Source organism: Furipterus horrens, unplaced genomic scaffold (genome assembly GCF_987537825.1).
Source record: "Furipterus horrens unplaced genomic scaffold, mFurHor1.1.pri manual_scaffold_13, whole genome shotgun sequence".
NCBI lineage: Eukaryota > Metazoa > Chordata > Mammalia > Chiroptera > Furipteridae > Furipterus > Furipterus horrens.
Window position 1 is genome coordinate 33,887,348 of NW_028327183.1, and position 24,203 is coordinate 33,911,550.

General features: G+C 44.3%; 1 protein-coding gene across 1 annotated transcript; it reads left to right on the plus strand.

Annotated features, from left to right (window-relative positions):
* Nucleotides 1–7,301: 7,301 nt before the first annotated feature.
* CEBPG (CCAAT enhancer binding protein gamma) lies at nucleotides 7,302–23,998 on the plus strand. The gene is made up of 2 exons (XM_090260508.1): nucleotides 7,302–7,497; nucleotides 20,453–23,998. Exon 2 carries the CDS (start codon nucleotides 20,549–20,551, stop codon nucleotides 20,987–20,989), a length of 441 nt encoding a protein of 146 aa, XP_090116634.1. The 5' UTR covers nucleotides 7,302–7,497; nucleotides 20,453–20,548; the 3' UTR covers nucleotides 20,990–23,998.
* Nucleotides 23,999–24,203: the final 205 nt, after the last annotated feature.

Sequence of the window (24,203 nt, forward strand, 5' to 3'; positions counted from 1 at the left end):
TAACACTGAATACCACTGAGCATTGTCAGGTACCTGTGAGAGCAAGGTATAAGGGATAACTACTATTGGATGTAAAGGGACTACAGGTTCATTGACTAACCTTAGATTCTGGACTAGCCTATACTCTCTGGTGGGTTTTATCACCAGTAAGATGGGAATGTTGCAAGTAGATTGACAAGGAACTATGAGCCCGTGTTGTATATAAATTTAATTATGATAGGCTGTAACCCTTCCAAAGCCTCTCGCTTAATAGGATGCTGCTTCCTGTGAGAATAATCTGACCAGGGCTTTAATTGGATTTTAACCAGTAATGCAGTCATTGCTTTTCCCGGAATCTTTGACTCCCAAACTAGAAGGTTTATTGTGTCCAGAGCCAAACTTGGGATCTCCTGCTGGTTTCAGCACCTACTGATTATCAGGACCTTGCTTAGCTCAAGTGACTCTTCAGGGAACAAGATGGTGGTTCCCACTAGGGCTAAACAGTCCTGGCCTAACAGAGGGATGGGGCACTTAGGAACAATCAAAAAGGAGCATTTGAAATTTGACTCTCAAATTGACAAGTGATAGGGAGTGTATAGAAATAGGCCTTAAGGTTTCCTTGGACTCCCATTATCTTAGCTGATTTGGAGGAAAGAGGTCCAAGTAAGAGTTAAGGACAGGTGAGTTAAGGCCCCAGTATCAACAAGAAAGTTGATTTTCTCAGCTACCACATTCAGTTACCTGGGGCAGTCTACCTTCCAGTGCCAGGGGCTGGAATTGATATTCTTGCATAGAGGACAGGGTCCTGGAGGTGCTCGAGTACAGTTCTTTGCCCAGTGTCTGGGGTGTTTGCACGTATACCAGGCCTGATCCTTTTGCCCCTCGTTCTTTTGAGGCCTTCCCGAGCTCCCCTGATGGGGCTGGTTTCTGCCAATAGCATTACTAAAGGCTAGTAAGGAGCTCAGCTTGCTTCTCCCTTCTTTCTTTCCATGTTTTCTTTCCTTCAAATTCCTATTGTAAAACACCAAAAAGGCTGTATCCATGAGCTGGTCTAACTAGTCTATTTCTAAAGAGAGCTCAGTTCTCCTCCCTGCCATCGGTGACTTCCCCAATCTTTCCATAATTACGGGTTTTTTGTTTTTTTTTTTCCATAGGTATGCAGAGTGTTTTTTAAAGTATATTTTATTGATTATATTGTTACAGTAGTCCCAATTTTTTCCCTTTGCTCCCCTCTGCCCAGTACCCCCCTTCTCTCCAGCAATCCCACCCCGCCCTTAGTTCTTGTCCATGGGTCGTGCATATAAGTTCTTTGGCTTCACCCTTTCCTATATTACTCTTAACCCTCCCCTGTCTACTTTGTACCAACCAATTATGCTTCTTAATCCCTGCACCATTTCCCCATTTCTTCCCCTTCCCCCTCCTAGCTGATAACCCTCCAAATGATCCTCATACCTATGATTCTGTTGCTGTTCTTGTTTGCTTAGTTGGATCTTGTTTTTATATTTTAGATTCAGTTGTTGATAGTTGTGAATTAATTGTCATTTTAATGTTCACAATTTTGATCTTCTTTTTCTTAAGTAAGTCACTTTGACATTTCATATAATAATAGTTTGGTGATGATGAACTCCTTTAGCTTTACCTTGTCTGGGAAGCACTTGATCTGCCCTACCATTCTAAATGATAGCTCTGCTGGATAGAGTAATCTTGGTTGTAACTTCTTGCTTTTTATCGCCTTGAGTATTTCTTGCCAGTCGCTTCTCGACTGCAAAGTTTCTTTTGAGAAGTCAGCTAACAATCTTATAGGCACCCCTTTTTAGGTGAGTCTCTGCTTTTAAGATTCTCTCTTTATCTTTAACCTTTGGCATTTTAATTATGATGTGTCTTGGTGTGGTTCTCTTTGGGTCTAGCTTGTTTGGGACTCTCTGTGCTTCCTGGACTTCACCAAATTTGGGAAGTTTTCCTTCATTATTTTTCACATAAGCTTTCAATTTCTTGCTCTTCCTCTTCTCCTTCTGGCACCCCTATGATTCGGATGTTGGCACATTTAAAGTTGTCCCAGAGGTTCCTATGCCTCTCTTCATTTTTTTCAATTCTTGTTTCCTCATTCTGTAGTGGTTGACTGTTTTCTTCTTCCTTATGTTACAAGTCATTGATTTGAACCCTGGTTTCCTTCCCTTCACAGTTGGTTTTGTGTGGATTTTCTTTCGTTTCTTTTAGCATAGCCTTCACTTCTTCCCTTATGTGTTTGCCATACTTAAGTATATCTGTTCAGCCTGTGAGCATCTTTATCACCGGTGTTTTGAACTCTATGTCCTTTAGGTTGACTATCTCCTCAACTGTTAGGTTGGCTATCTCCTCATCTGCTAGGTTGGCTATCTCCTTGTCACTTAGTTCTCCCACTGGAACCTTGACCTGTTCCATCTTTGGGGCCATACTTCTCTGTCTCCTCATCTTGACAGGCTCCTGTGTTTGTTCGCCTCTGTGTCTTAGGTAGAGCTGTTGCTCCTTTTATGTTGTAAGGGGCAGAGCCTTAGGTATGCATCAGTATGCATCACCATGTTGCGGTGCTATATGTGGGGGAGGGGTCTGAGTGGGAACAATGTCGCTTGCCCATTACTCGCCCCATTTCCAGGCACTTTTCACACTTCCGTATGGGACTGGCGCCTCTCTAGCTATTGCCCTGGCTGTTGTTCTCAGAATGGGTGGTCTTCGGACATTCTAGAACTGTGGGGACCCTTTAAGCAAGTGGACTCTGCTGAGAGACCGGCAGTTTCTTCTCCCCCACCCCCAACCCCCTGGTTTGCACAGCAGAAGTATGAGGCTTTATTTTCCCTGGCACTGGGACTGTTAGCTGTGTGGTCTGGTCCAGTGCTGGAAGCACTCCCCAGGTGTGCCTCCCAACTTTTTAAAATGTGTGATTCTGCTTTCCACCAGCTTGCCACTGCTGCTGCCACCAAGCCACATCCTCTCTGCCCCAGCTCTCCCCTCCTACCTGTCTGGATGAATATTTCTTCTTTATATCTTTGTTTGCTGGACTTCCATGCAGCTCGATTTTCTGGAACTTATGGTTGTCTCTAGTTTTGAGGTAGTTGTATTCCTCCTTAGTTGTGGAGGGAGATGCAGCATGTTTGTCTAGGCCTCCATATTGGCCAGAAGTCCTGTTATGGGTTTCTTTTTTTCTTTTTTCTTTTTAGAGAGAGGGGAAAGGAGAAAGAGAGGGAGAGAAACATCACTGTGTGGTTGCCTCTCACTCATGCCCCCAACTGGGGACCTGATATGCAACCTAGTTATGTGCCCTGACTGGGAATCGAACCAGTGACACTTGGCTCACAGGCAGTTATGGGTTTCTTGATGCAGTTTCTCATTCCTGTCAGTAGGCAATCTATCACTGCATCTCTTCTTTGGATTCCCACCTGAGTATTGTATTCCCAGGGCTTGGGTGGCAGGCTGTTTAGTGCCAGGATTCTGGGTATGCACTGGTCTGCATGTTTACAGGCCTCCTCCCAGATCTGCTATTTCTCATTTGGGGAATAGCAGGTGGTCAGAATTATGTACAAATCCCTCCATGACATACTAAAGGCTAAAGGAAGAGACTGGAAATTACTAGTGAAACGCAAAGGGTCTTCTGAAAAACTCCCTGGCCTATCTTTACATTGTTGTAAATCGGTTATAGAGAAGGGCACTTGTACCCTTAGGGCACCTCTGGCGCCTGCTATCTCCCTCAAGGGTAGGAAGGTAGGCATGGTAGGGAGATATGAAGCCCTAGTCCTAGTATATCCTGCTGGACTGGATTTTTCCTCCGGGGGTGGCTTTGGGTAGTCTGTAGCATAAGGTGGTGGAGAGTTTGATCCCTCTGAGGTAGGGGCAGAGGTTCCTGAACTCTGGGGTCCCCTTAATCTCTGAGACAGGTAGGGAACTAGGGAGGGTATCTTCTAATTGATTAACACTTGGGCCCATAAGTTCTGTCATGGTGCGGCCAGAGCAAAATGAAGGATCTTGGTACAGAGCCATAGAGGCCTGCACAGAAAGAATTTTGGACCATCTGCCTTCCCTCTGGCAGAATAGATCTAACTGTAATATGGTATTAAAATTCTTGTTCCTGTTCTAGGCCATATCTCTCCATCCCTTATTTTGTACTGGGGCCAAGCAGTGTTACAAAAGGAAATGAATTTCTTCTTTAAAAAATTTTTAGAGTCAATTTTATCCCAATTGCTAAGAATGCAAACCAATGGTGATTTGGAAGGGATAGAAGTTGTTGTTCCCATCTCGACTGCAGTGATTCTAAAGAGAAGAAGAAGAAAAAAAAACACCCACAAAGATACTCCCTTGTAATCTACAGGTGTCCCTCTTTCCTTGCCTCAGGAGTTTTCCTAATGGGTCATAGGGCGCCCCCCAGGGATCCCACCAACCTACCAGGTGTCTCTGGTGAAAGAAATCCTAGTGAGTGTTGGCCAACAGAAATCTGAGACTTGAGAGGATCACCACAGTCTAGTTTTGTTTCTTTTCCTATGTTCAGTTCAGAGGTTTTGAGTTCCCTGGACATTATTTGCATAATTCATGGTCCTCGTGAGTGTCCAGGCTGCAAAGAACTGTAGGGAGGGAACAATTCCAGCATCCTCGAGCAATTGCCTATAATCCTGAAGACCTCAGGCCCACTGCTCTACCCAGGTAGCCTGAGTACATTTCCGTTCCTGTATTCTCCATCTATGGAGACCCTCATCTTCCTGTAAACCTTAAGGTCTGGGTCAAAGGAGGTGTCTTACTAGCAAAATAGTTTCTGGCCCTTTAAACCACCAAGAGGGGCACCAAGAGGACCTTATTATAAAATGACTCTTTTCCAAATCACAAAGAAAACACTCCAGTATTCTATCTAAACTTTCCAGAGCTCTAAGAAATTGTACCTGAGCCTGAAATTTCCCCAGAAGGGACCTCAAGAGATGTCTAAAGGTCTCCCTCTTCATATTGGAGGTGGATCTCATAGCGGGATGACGGGCTGAGAGGGGAAGTTAAAATAACCCTATAGAGGCAAATAAACCACTTTAGAATGTCAAATTAAACTAATTGGGTAAGAGTGGCTCCACATGGCCATTTCTGGTGACAAATGACCAGTAGGCACCTGTTAAGTGGCTCTGGCTAATGTTGCTGTTTGCAATGATAGCATACATGCACCAAAGATGGGAGTGGCTTGTTCCTGCAACTATACTTAGCGATGGAACTATTAGTGACCCCAAAATAGATATTCTGGGTACAAATACAGCAGAAACCCTTCCTACACAAAAGGAAAGCAGGGTACAGGTGCAGATATAAAGGCCAAAAGTCAGCCAGGGAGGAGAAGCGTAAAAGACTATTTGTGGGCCTGATGAGGAGACTGCAAAAGGAAGCCATAGCACAGGTGAGGTGGTGACTGATATCCTGGACGGAAGGTCAAACTGTGTCTATGAGGGAGCAGTTGCAGGGTGGGGCAATGTCTTGTGATTTTCACAGTGTGCCTGACTGATGTGTGGACATTTTCTTGCACCTGGCAGGGGCTAAGGTAACCCCGTTCCGCACGCAGGTTATCCTATCATAGGTGTTTCAAGCAGAGAGCACCGTTGTGGCTTTTAACTGCCCAACCCATACCTGCAATTTAGTGGCTGACCTTCTGTTTGGAAACATCAGATTCACCAAAACGGAATAGATGGCAATGGAAAGGGGACATCCCTGGGCACCAGGGCAGCAATGGGGGCTTACCTCTCAGGTGTCTTCTCCTGGCAATGGCTCACAAAAAGTGTTGCAGGTGGGCACAGGTAACCAGGTTCTTGGTGATCGCAGACAAAGAACTGAACTGGACACACAGAGAGTTTATAGCAAAAAGAGGGAGAGCAGATTTATTAAGCGATAGTACACTCCACAGAACATGGGAGCAGGCCAATTCTGAGCAGATTGACTTCAGGGGCTAGAGGGATTCTATTCTTATATGACAGGTAGTTCCTGTCTAGTTTTGATGGGCTTTTATTGCACATGTACAAATGGTTATGTAACTTTTAAGCTACTGCGCATGCGGTTGATTGGCCACTGGGGAAGGAGGTCCCACAATGCTAATTTATTATAACGAAGCAGGGGTCATGTAGTATCTTCTGCATAGGTGCAGTCATGATTCACCATGATTCAGTGATTTTCCAGAAAGCACGGAAAACCAGTCTTAGAACAGGGTCCCTGTCCAGTATCCATGTCCTTTGTCTTACCCCTGGGGCGCTTCTGGAGTTCCCTCCCTCACAACTTTAATAGTGCTAAAATCTTGATCAAAGCAATTTCAACTCAGAACACTGAGGGCCAAAATGAAAGCAGCATACTGGTTTTGATGATGTGTCATTCTGCCAAGTGTGCTTTTACTGTTATCGATGTTCACCTTTAGTTACAGTCCTATTTTTATTTATATTTTTGCAAATGTTTTGTCCTCTCCTGATTCCTCGAAACAGTCTTATGTCGAGAGCTGGTCCCCATAGCCTTGGCGATGAAGAAATGTTTCCTCTTTCAAAGACTGTTTTTTGGACGATAAGAATTGCTAAAGAGGAAGCAATCAAACCTATCCTGAATGGCTGTCCTCCACCCAGCACCCGGCTTCCTGGTTTTAAGATGCTTTCAGATCCTCCTGCGACTTGACTTCGATAAAACTGGATTGCCATTCGTTTTTTGAGATCATGTCTCTCAATCTATTCTCCTGGAAGATACCACACTGAAACCGATCGTGGAACGTTAATTCGTTTCTTTAACAATGAACCACTGTCTGCAGTGTTACCAATGCGACATCAACTCTAATCCTACGTTGGGACAATTGTGCTTTATTCATTTTCAACAAGTGTGCGTTGAGGTCCAGGACTTCTCTCCAGGCTCCATCTGAGTCCGCAGTCAGGAGGCGGCCAGGTGCCCCACGTCCCGGGACGCAATACTGGTGGGTCGTTCTGGGAAACTGTCCCTGCGAGGGGGAGCCCCGAGGACGCTATGGAACCGAAACAGAACTTGGTGATTCAATCAATCACCTCAGGACACCGTGCTTTCCAGAGACAATCCTGCCTTCACAAAACTATGGTTTTCCAACTCCCACAGAACCCTTCTCACGACTGGGGCCCAGGGCTTCTGGCAGCTGCCCAGTGCTAACTGCCGAGGGGCAGCCGAAACCACCCCGAGCGACCCTCTTCTCCCACCACTCCAGCCAGTCCCGCGGCGCCTTGGTGGACGCCTCCGCCAAGTGCCGGCCTCCTGTAGCCAAGCCACCCGTGATTGGCTAGCCGTCCTGCCTATTGCAAGGGGTGGGCACTTCGCCCACAGGTCGACGCTCCCATTGGCCTTGCGGCAGCGGCAGCACGCGCGGTCCGGGCAAGGAAAGGAAGCTGGTGGCTGAGGAACGGGCGGAGGCTGTGGGTTTCGTAACCCTCGCTCCTCCTCGCGCAAACTGCGAGGACTGGGTCGGGTTGGGCCGCTCAGTGCAGGGCCGCTCGGAGTGGAGGCCGCCTGGGGGCGGGCGGGCTGGAGGTGCAGGTAAGGAGGCCGCGGACGGACGGGCGGGTGGGCGGGCTAGAGGAGGAGAAGGCCGCGGTGGAGCCGGCCGTTCGCGTGCACCCGGTCCCCGGCGCAGGCCCAGCCGGAGGAGACCCGGCGCCGCCCGCAGAGGCCGGCTGGCCGGGAAGGTCCCTCGCAGCCGCAGCCGGCGTCGCGGGCGGCGGCCCCGCGCGGCGTCTGATGCAACCTGCCGGCAACACCCGGCGGGGCCGCTGAGCTCATCCCTGGCTGCCGCCCAGCGCCCCGGCGCCACCCGTCGACCCCCGTGCTCCTCCGGGCGCCCCTCATTGCTGGCCCCGGACAGGATGGAAGCCGAGCTGCGCCTCCTCCAAAACCCAGCCCTCTGTGAAACGTGCAGTTGTGACAAGCCCGGCTCATATTGGCCCCTGGGGATGAAGGGTGTTCCCAGGAAAGCAGGAGGTGGACCGTATCTTGTTTTAGTGCCTCATAGGGTATTTCCTGTCCCTCTAAAAGTGCTCAGTATGGGGTCGTTGAGAATTCTGTTCAGAAGTCAGTAGAGAGGTAAAGTAGGAAAAGCAGATGATACTGAAGTACGTGACTTTAGAGAAATACTATTATGTCACTTAGGAAGCTCTAGTTGAGTACCCTGCAGGTTACATAGGTGAGATGAGGGTGCGGCAACCACGAGTTGAATAGAAAAGAGGACACGAAGCGCGTCCTTAGCATGGTAGGGGGAACACAGTGGGAAAGCAGCTAGCAGAGGTACCTGAGATGGGGAGGATGGAAGTGCAGGTTTGAGGGGAAGGATGATCTGTTTTTCTAAGTAAGCGTGCGTGTTTCTCTTCAGGAGGCCGAAGTGTTTGGTTTTTCTCTTGTCTGAGGTTTATGCTTCATCTGGCATCTTAAAATGTGTCAGTTTCAGGAAGCTTTTAACACTAGGGGTTGCACAAAAATTGGTAGTTCTGTGTCTGAGCCTACATGCACTTACTTGAATTCTTATTTGAAGAGCCTGTTCTTAATTTAAATAGGATATGCGACTACCAAAGAAGTTTTTGAAGTAAAATACTATAAGGGCCTGCTTTCCTAAGTAATTCTGCATCCAAGTTTTTGATATTTAAAAGTTAAAACCTGGTCAGCTATTCCCAGTTGAGTGGTATTTCAGATAAGCTATTCTTAAAGCTGATGCTGTTTCTGGAAGAACTTACTGTAAACAGTAATTACAGGATGCTAGTGAGCGGAAGAAGTTTTCAGTGTCTTCATGGACACATTGGCTGATTCAGTCATTTTTAATACCTGCCTAAAAAAGCATGGAGACAAAACTTCATCCTCACCCCCCACCCCCACCCCCCGAATATCCTTTAAATTTACAAGAGCATGAGCAAAGTTATCTGATTACTGAGAGGCTCTTTCTTCCCTAGGGATTTTAACAGCACATGGCGAGTGCTTGATAAAGACAAATAGGATCTCATGGGGGCTGAATTTGGACGTATGGTGTAAGATTGCCTCATCTGATCACAGTAATGATAAAGGCAGGTATTAGGTTTTGGGGGTCATTGGAGGTTAGAGAAGGCCTGCAGCCAAATGGTGAACAAGATGGTTTATTGAGTATGCAACACGGCAGGCTGGGGCCAGGGCAGACACCAGCTGCGAGGGTCAGGGAGGAGTGAGTTTTTAAGAAGTTCTGAGACTTGGAATATGTAAACAGTACAGGATAGGCTAAGTTGCCCCCTGGTACAGCCAGCATGTTGGTGGTTGAACAGTTGCCATCTGCTGATAGTCGCCTGAGGCTAGGACTGCTAGGGGCAGGGGGAGGTGAGCTGCCTCTTGGGGGGCATCAACCTCACATTCCAGATTTTTTTTTTTTTTTTTTTTAGTGTAAAAGGATTTATTTGGCCAGCTGAGACCCTAAGGTGTTGGCTGCAAACAAATATAAGGCAGGTTTTTTTTAAAGGGGGTAAGGGAGGAGGGAGTTGAAGGGCCTTTCTGCAGATGGTTCAGATAGGGGAGTGGGAGGTGATTCTGAGAACAGAGAGGTAGCTAAATTCCTATTTACAGATAAGGATACCTTTGAAGGACGTAGGCAGTCACTGGTGCCAGGGACAGCAGATTTATTGAGGGCTAGGCAGTCCCTGACACCAGCAGTTACTGTGGGGCTTGCTAAAACCAGGCCTGGATTCCCAGAACCCAGGTCTTATGTCTAAGGTTCTTGTCTTTGTTTTATTGATTTTGGGGAGTTGGGCCAAAGATCAATTTTTCTGAAACTGCTTCAAAACTGAAATTTAGGACAGAGCTGTCGCTGTATTTCTTCTTGAGATACTGGTTGATACAGCAAGGTACAGAGTAGGAGCATGTCACAGACAGCTTGATTGGTGGCAGCCGGCACTGTTCTGTCGACAAAACTTACTAGAAGGCATAGGAGACAGGGACCTACTAAGAGAAAAAACCAAGTTGTTATTATTGGGGTTATTAAGGGTATTAATTAGCATGGTTTGGAGGGGAGAGGAAAAATAGGAGAAGGCGGCCCTGAGCTGGGAGGGGTCACTGGCAGTATTTATTTTTGCACATTTTATGCTGTTAGTATTTTCTTTTAAAACTAAATTTTCTACAACCTGCCCACTAGTGTTGATATAAAAACAGAGTGCTTATTCCACCTGCCTCAGCAGCTAAGGAGGAGAGGCAGGCAATCTCTGTAAAAATACCAGCTGGGGGTGGGCTTGTACATATTGTCCTGCCCTAGAATGGGGAGAGAAGCAATCAGCTGTTTCTGCAACCAGTAATGAGTCTGAGTAGGCAGTTAATTACCCTGTTGTTCCAGGACCTAGTAGTTCCTAGGTCTAGAAGTTAACAGTGTTTCAGACATTTATTTCCTTGTTTGACAAAGCTTTCCATGTATTTTAAAATGTATTAAGCGTGGTTACTCTAAATTTTTCTTTTTTTTTTTTTAAGAAGAAAAAAATAAATCCTTGAGATATTTCCAGGGTCCTTTGAAATACCCCAAAGCCATAAGGAAAAGTCTTTAAAATTTTTAACCCTGGAAATCTGGTCAACCAAGGAATACATATTATGAAATTGTTACAGAGAGAAAGGGGGTTCTTTCACATGGCGCCTGGGTGTAAAACCCAACTTGTGTTGAGGAAAACAGGTCTTGATTTAAAAAACTCCAAACTGGGGAGGGCTGTGAGCACTCCTGCTCAGAACCCTATTCTCCCATGGGACCCAGCATTTCCCTTGCTCCCCAAAAGGCTATAAACCAAAAACATGCCCCGAAGTTCCCCATCCCTTATCTGTCAGCTGTCCCCTTCAGGATCTGGGGTGCGATGTCATCAGCCTCTGTATAACAGTCCAGCAAAACATGTGCCGTGTTACATTGGATCATGCATTGACCTCTCTTTCCTCCTTGCAAACCATGTGGTTCTCTCTCTAAAATGGCTGCCGCCTTAATTTTAAATCCCTGACCGTGGCCTGTGAGGCAGTGGGTATGGTAACCAGTTTTGACCATTCACAGAACCTTGTGCAGGGCCCCATAGGCTCTTTCTCTACCATTCCATGGTCGAACCCCTCCCATCTTTATGGGGCCTTGGAAGAACCAAAGTCATTTGCATAATTAGGACACTAGCTGCCAGCCACAGATATGCAAAAGCATTTTGAAAGCTGCCCCCTTCCTCCATCCCCCAACCGCAGGCTCTGGGGATTTTGGGGACTCCGCTCAGTAACAAAATGGTATTCGACTATTTAAAGTGATAATAAAAGGTATGTGGCATTAATATAGGCTGACAAAACTTCAGTTCTTTGCATTGAGAGACATGAATTTTTTTTTTGAAAGTTAAGTATTTGAGTAACATACCATGACACATAATAATTATACTAAACAGAATCAAGTGGCTGATGAGGGAAGAGAGTGGGAGTGGTGGGTGGGCAGAGTCAGGAGGAAAATGCCATTTGAGTGCTGAGGGGAGGGAAGGAGTACCTGGACTTCAAGCTTGTCTAGAATACCTGAGCAAAAACTTGTTCTTTTGAGGAGCATGGAATGAGGGGAGTAGTGACGGTTATGAGACTATGCCGCCAACCCCAACAATCAAGATTGAGGAATTAGTAAATGGCCTGGCATATTAATAAGAAAAGATATTGGTTTACCTGCTACTATTGGAGTTACCTGAGGCTTTGTCCTGGAGATAGACCTGAATGCCCGTGTGGTTTCTGGGCAGCTTCAGTCCTCCACTGCAAGTTCCAGAAGCTCTGGGAGGTCAAAGTCAGGGTCTGTTCTGGGTGGGTAACTGATATTTCTGTGCCTCGAGGGGCTTGGAGACAGTTGAATTTCCAGTGGTCTTCTAGTTTTTTACACAGTGGGCACAGTCCTGGGATGAGGGGTGGGGAGCTCTGGGATTTGGGCACTGTTAAGCCCAATGTCCAGGCTTGCCACACTTGAAGCAGTCCCCTGGAGGGTAGAGCTGGAGTTGAGTCTGTGAACAGAGAAGTTGCTAAATTCCTGTCTGCAGATAAGGATACCTTTGAAGGACATAGGCAGTCACTGGCACCAGAGGCAGCAGCTTTATTGGGGGTTAGACAGTTCCTGACTTTTGCCTTTTGAGGGGTTAGGTTTGCAGGACTCTTCAGAGCAGAAGCCAGGAATTGGAAAGCCTGAGTTCATGATTGGCACGTTCTTCATCTTGATTGTTGAAGACCTTGAAGGCCTGATTAACTAATTCAACCTGACTGGTTTGAGGGCCTGCCTCTTAAGTTTTTGGAGTTTGCAGCATATGTTGGAAGCTTACTGGGAAATAAAATGTATATGGAGAAGAAGGGTGCTCTCTGGGGAGTCAGGGTTTAGGTTAGTGAAATGCTGGAGTGCTTCCCTTAGCCTGGCTAGAAAGGCGGAGCCCGATTCCCTGCTGTTGGGCCAGTGGGGCCATGGTTAGAGTTCTGCCTGTTTAGGATGTTGCCATGCCTCTGGGCTGCCAACCAAGTGCGTTTCCTTTACTCAGCAGACAGACAGAGAGAGAGAATGTCTTAGAGATCCCACCCAGTTAGGTCATAAGAAACAGGGAGATATTGGAATTCTTTGATGAAGCGAGTAGGGTCAGAGGAATACGAACCGGGGAGAGGCTGGAGAGGGAGAGGGGGACACATACCCTTATGGGTCCCTGGGGTCCCACAACCTCCCAGAGGGGAAGGAAGGATAGATGGCAGTCAAGCTGAAGCTGAAAGGGGAGGGAGTGTGAAGAGGCTTTAACTAGGAGATAGTCTAGTGCAGCAGGGGGCTTATCAGAGGTGCAGCTACTCCTGCTGGGCCAGGCAGAGGCAGAGGAGCACAGGGAGGGACCCCTGTGTAGCTGAGTTAGGGGAGGTAGAGAAATCGTATCCCCCTTAGGTAGAGGGGCAGTTGCGGGCCGTTCGGGGTCTGCCAGAGCATGCAGAGGAGGGGGACAGAGGGGACAGAGGGGATGGAGAAGAGGCAGTCCTCCACAGGATCTGAAAGGGTCTCGTGAGTCAGAGGGGAAACAACTGAATCAGTAGGATCAGAACAGCTGGGTTTGGGGAGGGGCGAGTGAAGGAGGATGATTTGGTCAGTGGAACAGGATTTGCAAAGGGAGGGAAGGGCACTGCTGCAACTCAAAGGCCTGAATGTATGGAACTTAAAACTCTGTTTGCTGAGGCAGCGAAGTTAATTGCCTAGGTCAGTTAAGATTGAAGGATCCAAGGTCCCATTAAAGGGCCATATGGACTGATTATCTCAGTTAGGGATCAGTATCCCAGAGGGCCAGTTCCCATGATTAAAGGGAGGAGGATAAGGAGAATTCCCGAGAGCCCAGCAGCTTAACTGTGAGGGTCCAGGACCCGGAGACAGGACAAGTGCATCCCTGTTGCCCGATCAAGGGGCACTGAGGGGTGTTCTGAACGCTCCCTAAATGGAAAAGAGAGAAGGGCATCGCTTTGTCTCACTCCCTTTGAATGGAGTAGGTAGTCTCTGCCTAGTGCTAGGACTGCTGAGGGACACCCTGGACGGCTGAGAACAGCAAGGAGACACCCAGGAAAAGGGAAGACTTCTTACCCAAATTTAGCTGGTGTGGATGGAAAAGCCAGGCAGAGGAAGGTTGGTCCTCAGTGGTTTCTCATCTTTGACTGGGTCCGCGAAAGTCTGGGTCTGAGGAAGGCAGCTGTGGTCCTGAGTGGCAGGATTAGGGGGTTAGCCTAGGTGTGCTGCTGCAGCCCACTGCTCCCCTGGCTGCAAGCCCCTGGGTGCTGAGACTAGCCCTCCCAGGTTTCGGCACCAAAATGTTAGGTTTCAAGGGTTGGCAGAGGTAGAAAAGGCAGCAGCCAAATGCTGAACGAGATGGTTTATTGAGTATACAACACGGCAGGCTGGGGCCAGGACAGACACCAGCAGCGAGGGTGAGGGAGGAGTGAGTTTTTAAGAAGTTCTGAGACTTGCAATATGTAAGCAGTACAGGGTAGGCTAAGTTGGCCCCTGGTATAGCCAGCCGGTTGGCGGTTGGACAGTTTCCGTCTGCTGATAGTCGCCTGAGGCTAGGACTGCTAGGGGCAGGGGGAGGTGAGCTGCCTCATGGCGGGCTTTTGGAATAGCGGGCCTCAACCTCAGAGCAGGTAGCCACAATTCCAGGTCTATTGCGCATTCTTGAGAGGTGATGCCTTCATGGGTTCTTGTATTGGTATCTTATAGTAGTAGGTAAGGTTCATTGGTCTACTACCTTTTATGCTTCCCTGCCCTATCAGTAAAAAAAAAAACTGAGCATGATCTCCTAATAGATGTATATTTATAAATAATGTATATGTACTATTTACTGTGCATGATGTAAATCAAACCAAAAGTGGATTTTAAAATGACACTTAAAAAAGACAGATGAACATACATTTCCTTCTTATATTTATGTACCTCCTGAAGGTATATACCCTTCTGCATAGACCCCTGTTTGGAGCCAGGAAGGAAGCATTGCAACTAAATAGAAGTAGCTGCTCATTTGGGTGTATATTGACTTTGCTTACCTTGACTTCACTTTTAGTACAGAGTTTTCAGGCCCTGGCAACACATGCCTAAGAACTTGAGGTTATTAATTGGAAAACAATGGGGCTAAACAGAAAATAAAAGTTTTTAACTGAAATAAAGCAAAAACCAGACAAGAATGATGTTCACTGGGGACTTCAGACAGCAAACAGAACTGTATTTTTATTTTCCTATACACCTTTAAGAAGGACACTGAACTTTAGGTAGTAAGACCATGATGTTTTAGTAATACTCTTGATTGAATTGCAGTTGTTTTGAACAGATTTTAATGCTAGAGTGTCTCATTTTTATGTAAGACATTAAAAAATGTTTTCTTTCAGCCTTTTGAGCCTGTATGTAACAAATATTTCTTGAGCACCACCACTGTCTATGCGTGGCCCAGCACCAGGTGCTGGCCATGTGGAGATGAATACAGAGACCTGCCTCTAGATCTCTAGACTAGACTACAGGGAGACACACTGTAGGCTGGCATTGACAGAGAAACTCAGATAATGAATTGACCAGAAGCACAAATTAAAGAGAAAGCACGGGCCATTTAGAGAACTGATGGTAGCTTGGTATTGTTCAGTGTGAAGTATAAGGGAACAGGGGCTAGAGGGAGAGTTAATACCTTAGATTTGATCCAATTTGTGGGAGCTACAGAAGAATTTTCAACAGGAGGGTGTGACACTCAGATTTGAGTGTTAGATTGCTCTAGAGACAGTGGTTGGAGGGAACACTGCTAAACCAGATGAGACTAGTGCCCCTAAGAGATGGTGGCAGCCTGAGGTAACTGTGGCACTGGGATGGAGAGGTATGGTGGATATAGTCTTTTTCTGGGGTTGGGGTAGAATTGTCACATATCAATGATCGAACAGATTTGGAGCAAGGGAAATTTGAGTGAAAAATTTATTTTGGAGGACCAAGGGAGGAATATCTGGTTGTACATAAGTGGGGGGGAAAGTGACAAGAACGTTAGGGAAATTCTTTACAGGTTTATTTTCTTAAATGAAAAGTTTTGATTTTTGTTTTACTCATTCTAACACCGAGTTTTCAGTGTGTTACTAATTGGAATGAACATTACTTGAATTAAGAAATCTGAATTTAAAAAATGTTACCTACTCAGTCTGTTTTTTTAAAGGTCCAGTGTTATCTGCAGTAGTGGCTTTCCAACTTCAGTGTCATCAGAATGATTTGGAGGTCCTGTTAGAACAAGACTGCTCAGCCCTATTCCTAAAGCTCCTGATGTCTGGATCTGGTGCAGCTATGATGATGTCACTGGTCCAAGGACCACACTTGAGCACTGCTGCTTTTCAGTTTTTCTACTGCTTCCTGCTTGAATGATTCACATGCAAGGAAACAAGGCCCCACCCTGCTTCCTGTAGACTGAACTTTGGAATAGTATTTGTCCACATAGGAGCCAGACTTTCATTTAGGGTTGACTATCCAGCTTTGAAATAAACTTTTTTTTTTCCCCCATTTTAAGTACTCGTATGTTTGTGGAAGGAACAAAAAACAAATGACAGTGTAAGCTATAAAATGTGTAACTTTTAGAGGCAGTTATTTGCTGAATATAAAAACAAAATTTATAATCTGTTTGGAGTTAAGTTGTTATGACCATTTTGCTCTTTGACTCCCTTTACTTGGTTAATTTTCCTTAATGAATATGTCTTCCTCTTTATTTGTTTACTTATTAATCCTCACCAAAGGATTTTTTTTTTAAATTATCAATTTTAGAGAGGAAGGGGGAGAGAAAGGAACATCGATATGACAGAGAAACATCGATTGGCTGCCTTCTGTATGCACCCTGACTGGGAATCGAACCTGCAGTCTTTTGGTGTATGGATGATGCTCCAACCAGCTGAGCCAACCTGCTGGGGTGGATATCTCTTCACTTTAAAAACTACTTTCTTGGCTTTTCTTTGGTTGAAGTGCTGGTTTTTTGGGTTTTTTTTTAAACATTTTTGGAGTTCTTTTTATTATCCCCAATTTTCCCTTTCTTACAGATTTACCAGTTTGATATTACCTTTTGTTTTTCAAGCCAAAGGGCTCACTTTCAAAACCTCACCTACTATAGTCAGCCTAGTACCTTGCTTGGCAAGATGAATCAGACTGAGGTAGAAGTGCCTTTGCCTGTCTTTGAGTACAAAAACGGGCGTGAGCATCACTGAATTTGGAACCTTTAATAAGAGTTTAGTGACTGCAGTTCACGGTATACTGTCAGCTGGAAGGCATTTTACCATTCTACATTTCCCATTGTTGCTGAGTTGACTGGAGAGATTAGCTTTAAAGACTAAAAGTGTTAAATATTATATGAAAAATAAAAAAATAAGATGATTAATGATTTTTGAGCTAATCCCAGTAGAGGTGTTAAATGAGTTATTAAAAATTGAGTAAAGCACCAATGTTCACTTTATACCAAATAGATAATTATCTGGGGAAATTGTATCCATTACTGAAGATAGACTTGGAACAACTATCCCACGTGCTTTGGAAGGCAGCTTTCTATCTTGCCTTCGTACTGGAGTGAAACAGATGACCCACTAGCTCAAGGCCACCTGTGTGGCTTTAAAAACAGTTTGAAAGTAATGATACAAAAATTTTTTGCTTGTCAAATAATCTTTAATTGAAATAGTTCCCTTTGTAGTTACTTTATTGATTTGAGAGAGAGAGAGAAGCAGCAATTTGTTGTTCCACTTATTGATGCATTCATTGCTTGTTTCTTGCATATACCAGGGATTGAACCTCCAATTTTGGCATATTGGGACGATGCTCTAACCAATTGAGCTACTTGGTCAGGGCCTTCCTTTGTAGTTAACTAGTTGAACATTCCATTGCATCACTGTTGATGTCATCCATGATGTCATAAGGGTGGCAGCCAGCAACATTGCAGCCCACAAATTGTGGTCCCCAGGATCTCTTTAATGGTTCTAGAGAGTTCTCTAGCTGAAGATGAGCTCTGTATCTGTTGGGCAGTGTTGACAAGCTCATCAAAAGTGATACTTCCACTGTGTTTAATGGTTTTTGTTTCTTTCTGTTTCTTGGTGGTTCTTTGAGGGCTTTTGATGATCTGGGTAGAGGCAGAAGGCACTGCCTCAATCTGGGCCTGTGTGTTCTGAATGATCACTTCCACTGTAATCCTCAGATCTTTCCAATCACCGGTTGCTATGAAGATGCCATCACCAACCTTTCTTGGAGACTGATCTTGGGGGCCAGTACAGATGTGGCACCAACTTCCTCCCCTGGTGAAACTCAAGTATACGACTGATTTTGTTGGGGTTGAACTTTGGAGGCATTGGGGAGGTGGCTGGTGTTGGGTTAATCCAGATTCAAGATGACCAAAGAAAGTTGCACTTAGGCCTCCTCCAAGCCAAAAACCAAAGGGAATATGGACTTTTTAAAAGCAAAGATTTTAAAAAGCAGACATATAGATGGTGTTTATATAGAAATGCCTGACTAAACGTTTGGGTGAAGCTATTGGTGTTTACTAACTGAGCTTTTTCTTTTCTTTCTTTCTCTTTCCTCTTTCTTTGTTTCTTTTTTTAAAAGATTTTATTTATTTATTTAGAGAGGGAAAGAGAGGGAAAGAAACACTGATGTGTGAGAGATACATCAATAGGCTGCCCTTGCATGCCCCCCACTGGGGGCCTGGCCTGTAACCCAGGCATGTGCTCTGACTGGGAATTGAACTGGTGACCTTTTGGTTCACAGGTTGGCACTCAATCCACTGAGCCACACCAGCCAGGGCTACTAACTGAGCTTTTCTGAAATATAGTCATTTGGGGCATTTCATATATTCTGGCTCCAGGTTTTTACACTATGTAGTTTTAGCAGTTTTGTGAAAAGAGAATGTTACTGAGCAAAGATGGCTCCTTCACGTGGCGCCTTGGTGTAAGACCCAACAATTAGTGTTGAGAAAAACAGGTCTTGATTTACAATATTCCAACCTCAGGGGGCAGGGGCTGGGAACACTCCTGCTCTGAGACCTGTTCTCCCACGAGACCCAGCACTTCCCTTGCTCCCCAAAAGGCTATAAAGCCAAAAACATGCCCAAAAGTTCCCCATCCCTTATCTGTCAGCTGTCCCCTTCAGGATCTGGGGTATGATGCTATCACCCTTCGTATAACAGTCCAGGAAAACATGTGCCATGTTGCACTGGATCATGGTGAAGTCCAGGAAAGGCACAAGTCCTAAGAGAGTCCTCTTTGCATGTCCCGAGTTCCAAGAGTCCAGGTCTGCAAGGCGAAGTCCTTGGTGGCCTCCGAGTCAGCTGGAGCTGGCACGATCAAAGCAGCGGTGTGCCTGCTGTCCTACTAGCCTAGGCCACATGGTCGTCTCCCATGGTGGACCTGCTCTCCTACAAAGCTGCCTAGTTGCCACATCATCGCTCTCTTCCTACACACCAGACCTCATGGCGGGCTGGTGCGGTGCCTCTGCAGTCTTTTCAAACTGCGTGGCCCAGCGTGCCAAATGGCTGCTGCCTTTCGTTCTGCCTCGCTCCTTTCTTCCTTTCCTGGCTCCCCTCACAAAACGGTTGCCACCTTATTTTTAAAACCTTGACACAGTCATTGTGGTGACCAGTCCTGGCCACTCACAGAATCTCATGCAGGCTTCTTAAACTTTTTCATCACCATTCTGTGGTCAAGGCCCCTCCCATCTCCCTGGCACTGTGGATTGCCATAGCCATTTGGATAACTTAAGACACTAGCTACCAGCTATAGATATGCAAAGGCACCTCTCAGGAAAGTGACTGTGCTCCACTGAGTCCCATCCCCGCAATTCTGAGGCTTCTGTCCACTCTCTTACAAGAACAGGATAGTTTTATGGTTCATAACACTGCTTTCTAAATTTTTAAGAATGCTCTGACCTCTTGGTGGACACGGTTCACTCAGCAAGTTTGTTTTGAAGTGGCTTTATGATGATAGGATAGGTTTGCTTTTTGACATAACTTGAGGCAGTTGTAGTGACCTGGTTGAATTTATAGTAATCCAAATATGACTAGTTTTTGGAACTGTGACTTCATTTCTACAGGCAGCACTGCAGTTGCTGCAGAGTGGACATGTGCTCCGAGCTCCTTCAGCAGTGACGTGGGTGCAGGCACTGCCGCTGCTCGCCTCTGTCTAGCCTGAGTCCCATTACTTGTACTTCCTGGATGCATCTTTAGAGCTTTTGTTTCTTTCTTTGTGGTTTTAGTTTTGACTATGTTTGGATGTGTTTTTTAATTATGTAAAGAAGAAAACAACACAATTAGAAGCATGGTGGAATGAGGAAGCTAATTGGGTTTCTCAGAGCTCCTAAATCTATGATCCAAGAAACTAACTTAGGAAATCTCTGTAACATTTGAAGTTATTCAAAAAATAAAAACAAGCCAACAAACACCTTTTCAAAATATCCCATAAAATATCCTCTAGGAGAAAAGTCAGGGCCTTGATGACTCACTCTGCATATTGGAATAAGGAACATGTAGTGATCATAGTCCAGTATTCCTGGTGACTATTGGAGTCGGGGCATTCTGCCACAGCATTCTGTTTGACTTCAACCAACAACTGAAACGTTTTCCTCCTTTCGTTGTAGGTGTCTCTTCTATCCTAATTGATCTCAGTTATTTTCTGATTAAACCAAACGTCTCAAATTTCTTTCTGGCAGGTTGCCAAGTAATATTAGTTCACGTTTGCCACCTAATTAGCGGTATTCTTGTGTCGTCCCCCCTCCCCCCCATTTTTAAAAACAATCACAGATGGGCAGTGCCCTCAGGGATTCAGGTGGGCTGAATTTGGCCTTAGGATGCTTCTGTACTAACTTACCTTTCTCAATTAAATGGTTTAGACTTCTAAAACATGGAACAGTTGGCAGTTGCTGTAGACTTTTCTCAGCATAATCAAATAATGTTGGCCTGCTGTTACACACATGCAAGTTTAATCTCATTTGATCTTGTCATTTCAAATATTTTAATGCAGTTTATTCCTTAACTAGGTACATGTGAAGATTTCTTGGCAGTGGAGAGTGGAAACCATTGATCACCTTGCCCTCGTTTCTGCCTGTTCTGTGTTGGCAAGTGAGAGTGCCCAAATGAGCAAGATATCGCAGCAGAACAGTACTCCAGGAGTGAACGGAATAAGTGTTATTCATACTCCGGCTCATGCCAGCGGCTTGCAGCAGGTTCCTCAGCTGGTGCCCGCTGGCCCTGGGGGTGGAGGTAAGGCTGTACCTCCAAGCAAGCAAAGCAAAAAGAGTTCACCCATGGATCGCAACAGTGATGAGTATCGTCAGCGCAGAGAGAGGAACAACATGGCTGTGAAAAAGAGCCGGTTGAAAAGCAAGCAGAAAGCACAGGATACACTGCAGAGAGTGAATCAGCTCAAGGAAGAGAATGAACGGTTGGAAGCAAAAATTAAACTGCTGACTAAGGAATTAAGTGTACTGAAAGATTTGTTCCTTGAGCATGCACACAATCTTGCAGACAACGTGCAACCCAGTAGCACTGAAAATATGACAAATTCTGGTAATTGAGGACAGTGGACTGCACCCCTTCCAAACTCCACAACTTGTGGCTTGAACATTAAAGGGGTGATGACCTACACCACCATATCAATGACTGAACATTGTCTTTTTCCATTTTTCAAAGACCCATTGAAGGTTGTTTTCTAGGGTCAGCACTGAAGAGTTGATTAGCTAAAAATGTTAGCCGTGTAACTCAGATTTCTGGTTTTAAATAATACTGGGACAAAGAAACAAATTTTTAAGGTATATGGTAAAAAGTTCCACACCTGGATGTTCTTAATAAATCCTGACTTCTCAAGAAATGGTTCCTCAAAAGAAATGAGGAACTGACAAGTCATACAGAAGTGTCCTGGTTAATTGGATTAAGAAAAGTTGGATGTTGTCTGTGTTAATCTATTTGTGATTTTATTCTAAATTATGTATTAAAAATCCTTAGGACTGTAGAAGCCAATCACTTGTAATTTGGAGTGATTTTATGTACAGCATAAACCTTGGTTTAGCATAATTAGTACTGTTTTCCCCAACAAGTACAAGTTTTTGAGTAGCGATGTCACGTTAAGTAAAGAAAACCCATTGCATTTTAAAGGCAGTTTGTAGCTATTTGGCTTAAAAACATAAATAACACTTAGGAAGCAAAAAGGTTTTCAAAAAATAGAAGTAAAGCATATTAGAATTATGCCTTTAGGATACCTTTGGGTCATTGAATTGGCATCTTTTGTGTCCTGAAAAGAAACACCCCAACAACTCAGTAGTTTAGAGAACCTGTGTACCAAAATTTTAGTGTCTGCAGATGCTAATAAAGTAAGCATTTTTAAAATACCATTTTGACAGCCAAATTAGTAAATAAAATGGTCTTAATAGTTTGATCGTATAAGCTACTGATTAGGATTTGGAATATTAATTCAGCAGGTAGTTTCTCCTGTGTTCCTATATCTGCCATGAGGCCATGAGTTTTAAAAACAAAATGTTCTTACGAAGGATTATTTGGTGTTTGAACTTAACCAAGTGATTATTAGAAAAATGCATCATCAATTCCCAAAATAATAGTCTAAGAAAACTTGAAAGTGTAAGGTTTAACCTCTAATTTATTTCACTTAAACACATCTTTATATTTTTGTGATATTTCTTTTTCTAGTTAGTGGGCTGTTCTTCCAGACTTTTTGTACCACTGTTTCTGTTTAATTATGTGTATGCTTTTATATCCCATAAATTATTTTAGAAAGAAAATGTTGATAAAACTCAGGATATTGACGTTTTTATTGAGACTAAAAAAATGGCAATCACTCAAATCAGGAATCTCTACTCTGATTTATATCAATGTTTGATAGTTTTGATTGCCCTTGTTGACACTTTTTTTTTTTTTAAGCAGCAGAAAGCTAACTAAAATTTGCTGGCTCTGTGGCGTCTTGTCTGTCTGTCTCTTTTTTTTTTGGTGCCTGGGCTGGTGACAAGACTGAGTTTCATCTGATAAAAAGTTTGTGTTACTGGGTATCGCATTTGAACTTGGTTATTTCCCGCCACATTGCTGTTTCATACTAGCACCTGGAACAATGTAGTCAGCATGTAAGTCATGATGTACTTTTGGGCTGGTGGAAGAGTGCTGTCTGTGCTCTTTTCTTGGGTAGAAGACATACAGTGAACTAAAGCTCAGTGAAGCCATTATTAAGGCCACCGTCCTGCCATGAGCCTGCCATGAGCCTTTTCTGCAAGTGACAGGAGCCCAGTGTTGTTCCATGAGAGCCACTGTCCTAGGACGGTTAACTCCCTGTAGATCCACGAGACAGGATAGGTGTTTCTCTTAGGGTCCAGCACCAGTTTACTTTGGTTGGAGTGTTGATCTGCTGGTAATAGGTGTTTTTAATAACTAGGAGATACCCACAGGTCCTACTGAACCTTCAATAGCTGATCAATGTTATATAATTAACCTAATTCGAGATGCAGTTGGGTTATTTGAATCTTCTAAGCACCTGTAATAGGTGTTACAGACATTTTAATCTCTTACTAAAAAACTACTAGAAGTTGATGTCTCCATGGAATTAATGGTTATCAGTTATATGAATTGACTTAGCTATCTTAGAAAAGAAGCTTTAGGGAAATCAGGAATGTATACTCAATATTTCAAATCAGAACATGAAATGGTAAATTTAGAAAAATGGGTTCAAGCTTTCTTGGTACCTATGCAAATTAAAACTTTAGCACAAGCAGTTCTTTATGCATAGGACAGAAATGTTAACCATTGTCTTGACTATCTTACCAAAGTGTTTGGGAATGAAAGTTTTTAGTTTGAATTATCAGTATAAAATTGAGGGAAATCCAGCATGGGGAAAGGGTAAGTTTAGAGCTTTGAGAACTGTAAAAATTACTTTTGTAACTTTTGTTCTGTAGGTTACTTATGAACCATTAGGATTTGGTCTGCCTTTGCTGGCAGGTCCAGTTGTTTAGGAATTAGGCTTTAGTATATCAATTTCTAGCTGTATCCGAGTCTCCCAGGATGGGAGACTTTCTGACTGGTCTTGGCTGCACGTGGTGAGAGATCAAGAACAGCTCTTCTGGTGTCTGGCCCCTTTCTGTTTTGGGGGTGTGAACTCAGATACTTTGAATATTCTTACGAAGAAGTAGTAAGATTTTAATAAATTATGACCAGACTATGGTCACAGACCAGTCATGGGTGTGAAATTCTCAGATTTACATAAAAAAGTAGAAGTTATGTACAATTTAATATTTGATAATAAAGGAAATTGTAGCAGTTTATGATATTTCATAATCCCCTTTAGAGGACTTGAAACTATGTACCTGAACGACTCAGAGTGCTTTTTGATGCCTTAGAAATAGGAAATTTTTTTCTGTTTGACAAAAGCTAGGAAGGAGAAAGTCCATTCTACAGCTGTTAGACCTGCCTCTCAGGAAAACGTACTTGTTTTTGTTCCTGGCTTTCCTCAGTTTGTGAGATTACTCTATTTTTTTAAATATAATTTTATTTCTTTCAATGAACTTGAAATAAAAAAACTTTGGAATACAGACTATTTCATTGTGGGTTCTTTATGTTAGATATTAAGGAAGTGTCCCAATGTTGATGCCCTGCTGCCTCCTATTCCCAGCTGGGGATAAGGGTAAGGTGGGACTGGGAGGGACAGATGGGGGCATTTTGTCCAAATCTAGATTTCTCTTAATGGATAGGAAAATAGTTTTCTGTGAATATATAATTCCTCTTTAGTTATATTCT

Excerpts from the sequence above, each read along its gene's own strand:
- CEBPG (XM_090260508.1), top strand. The coding sequence starts at position 20,549 with ATGAGCAAGATATCGCAGCAGAACAGTACTCCAGGAGTGAACGGAATA.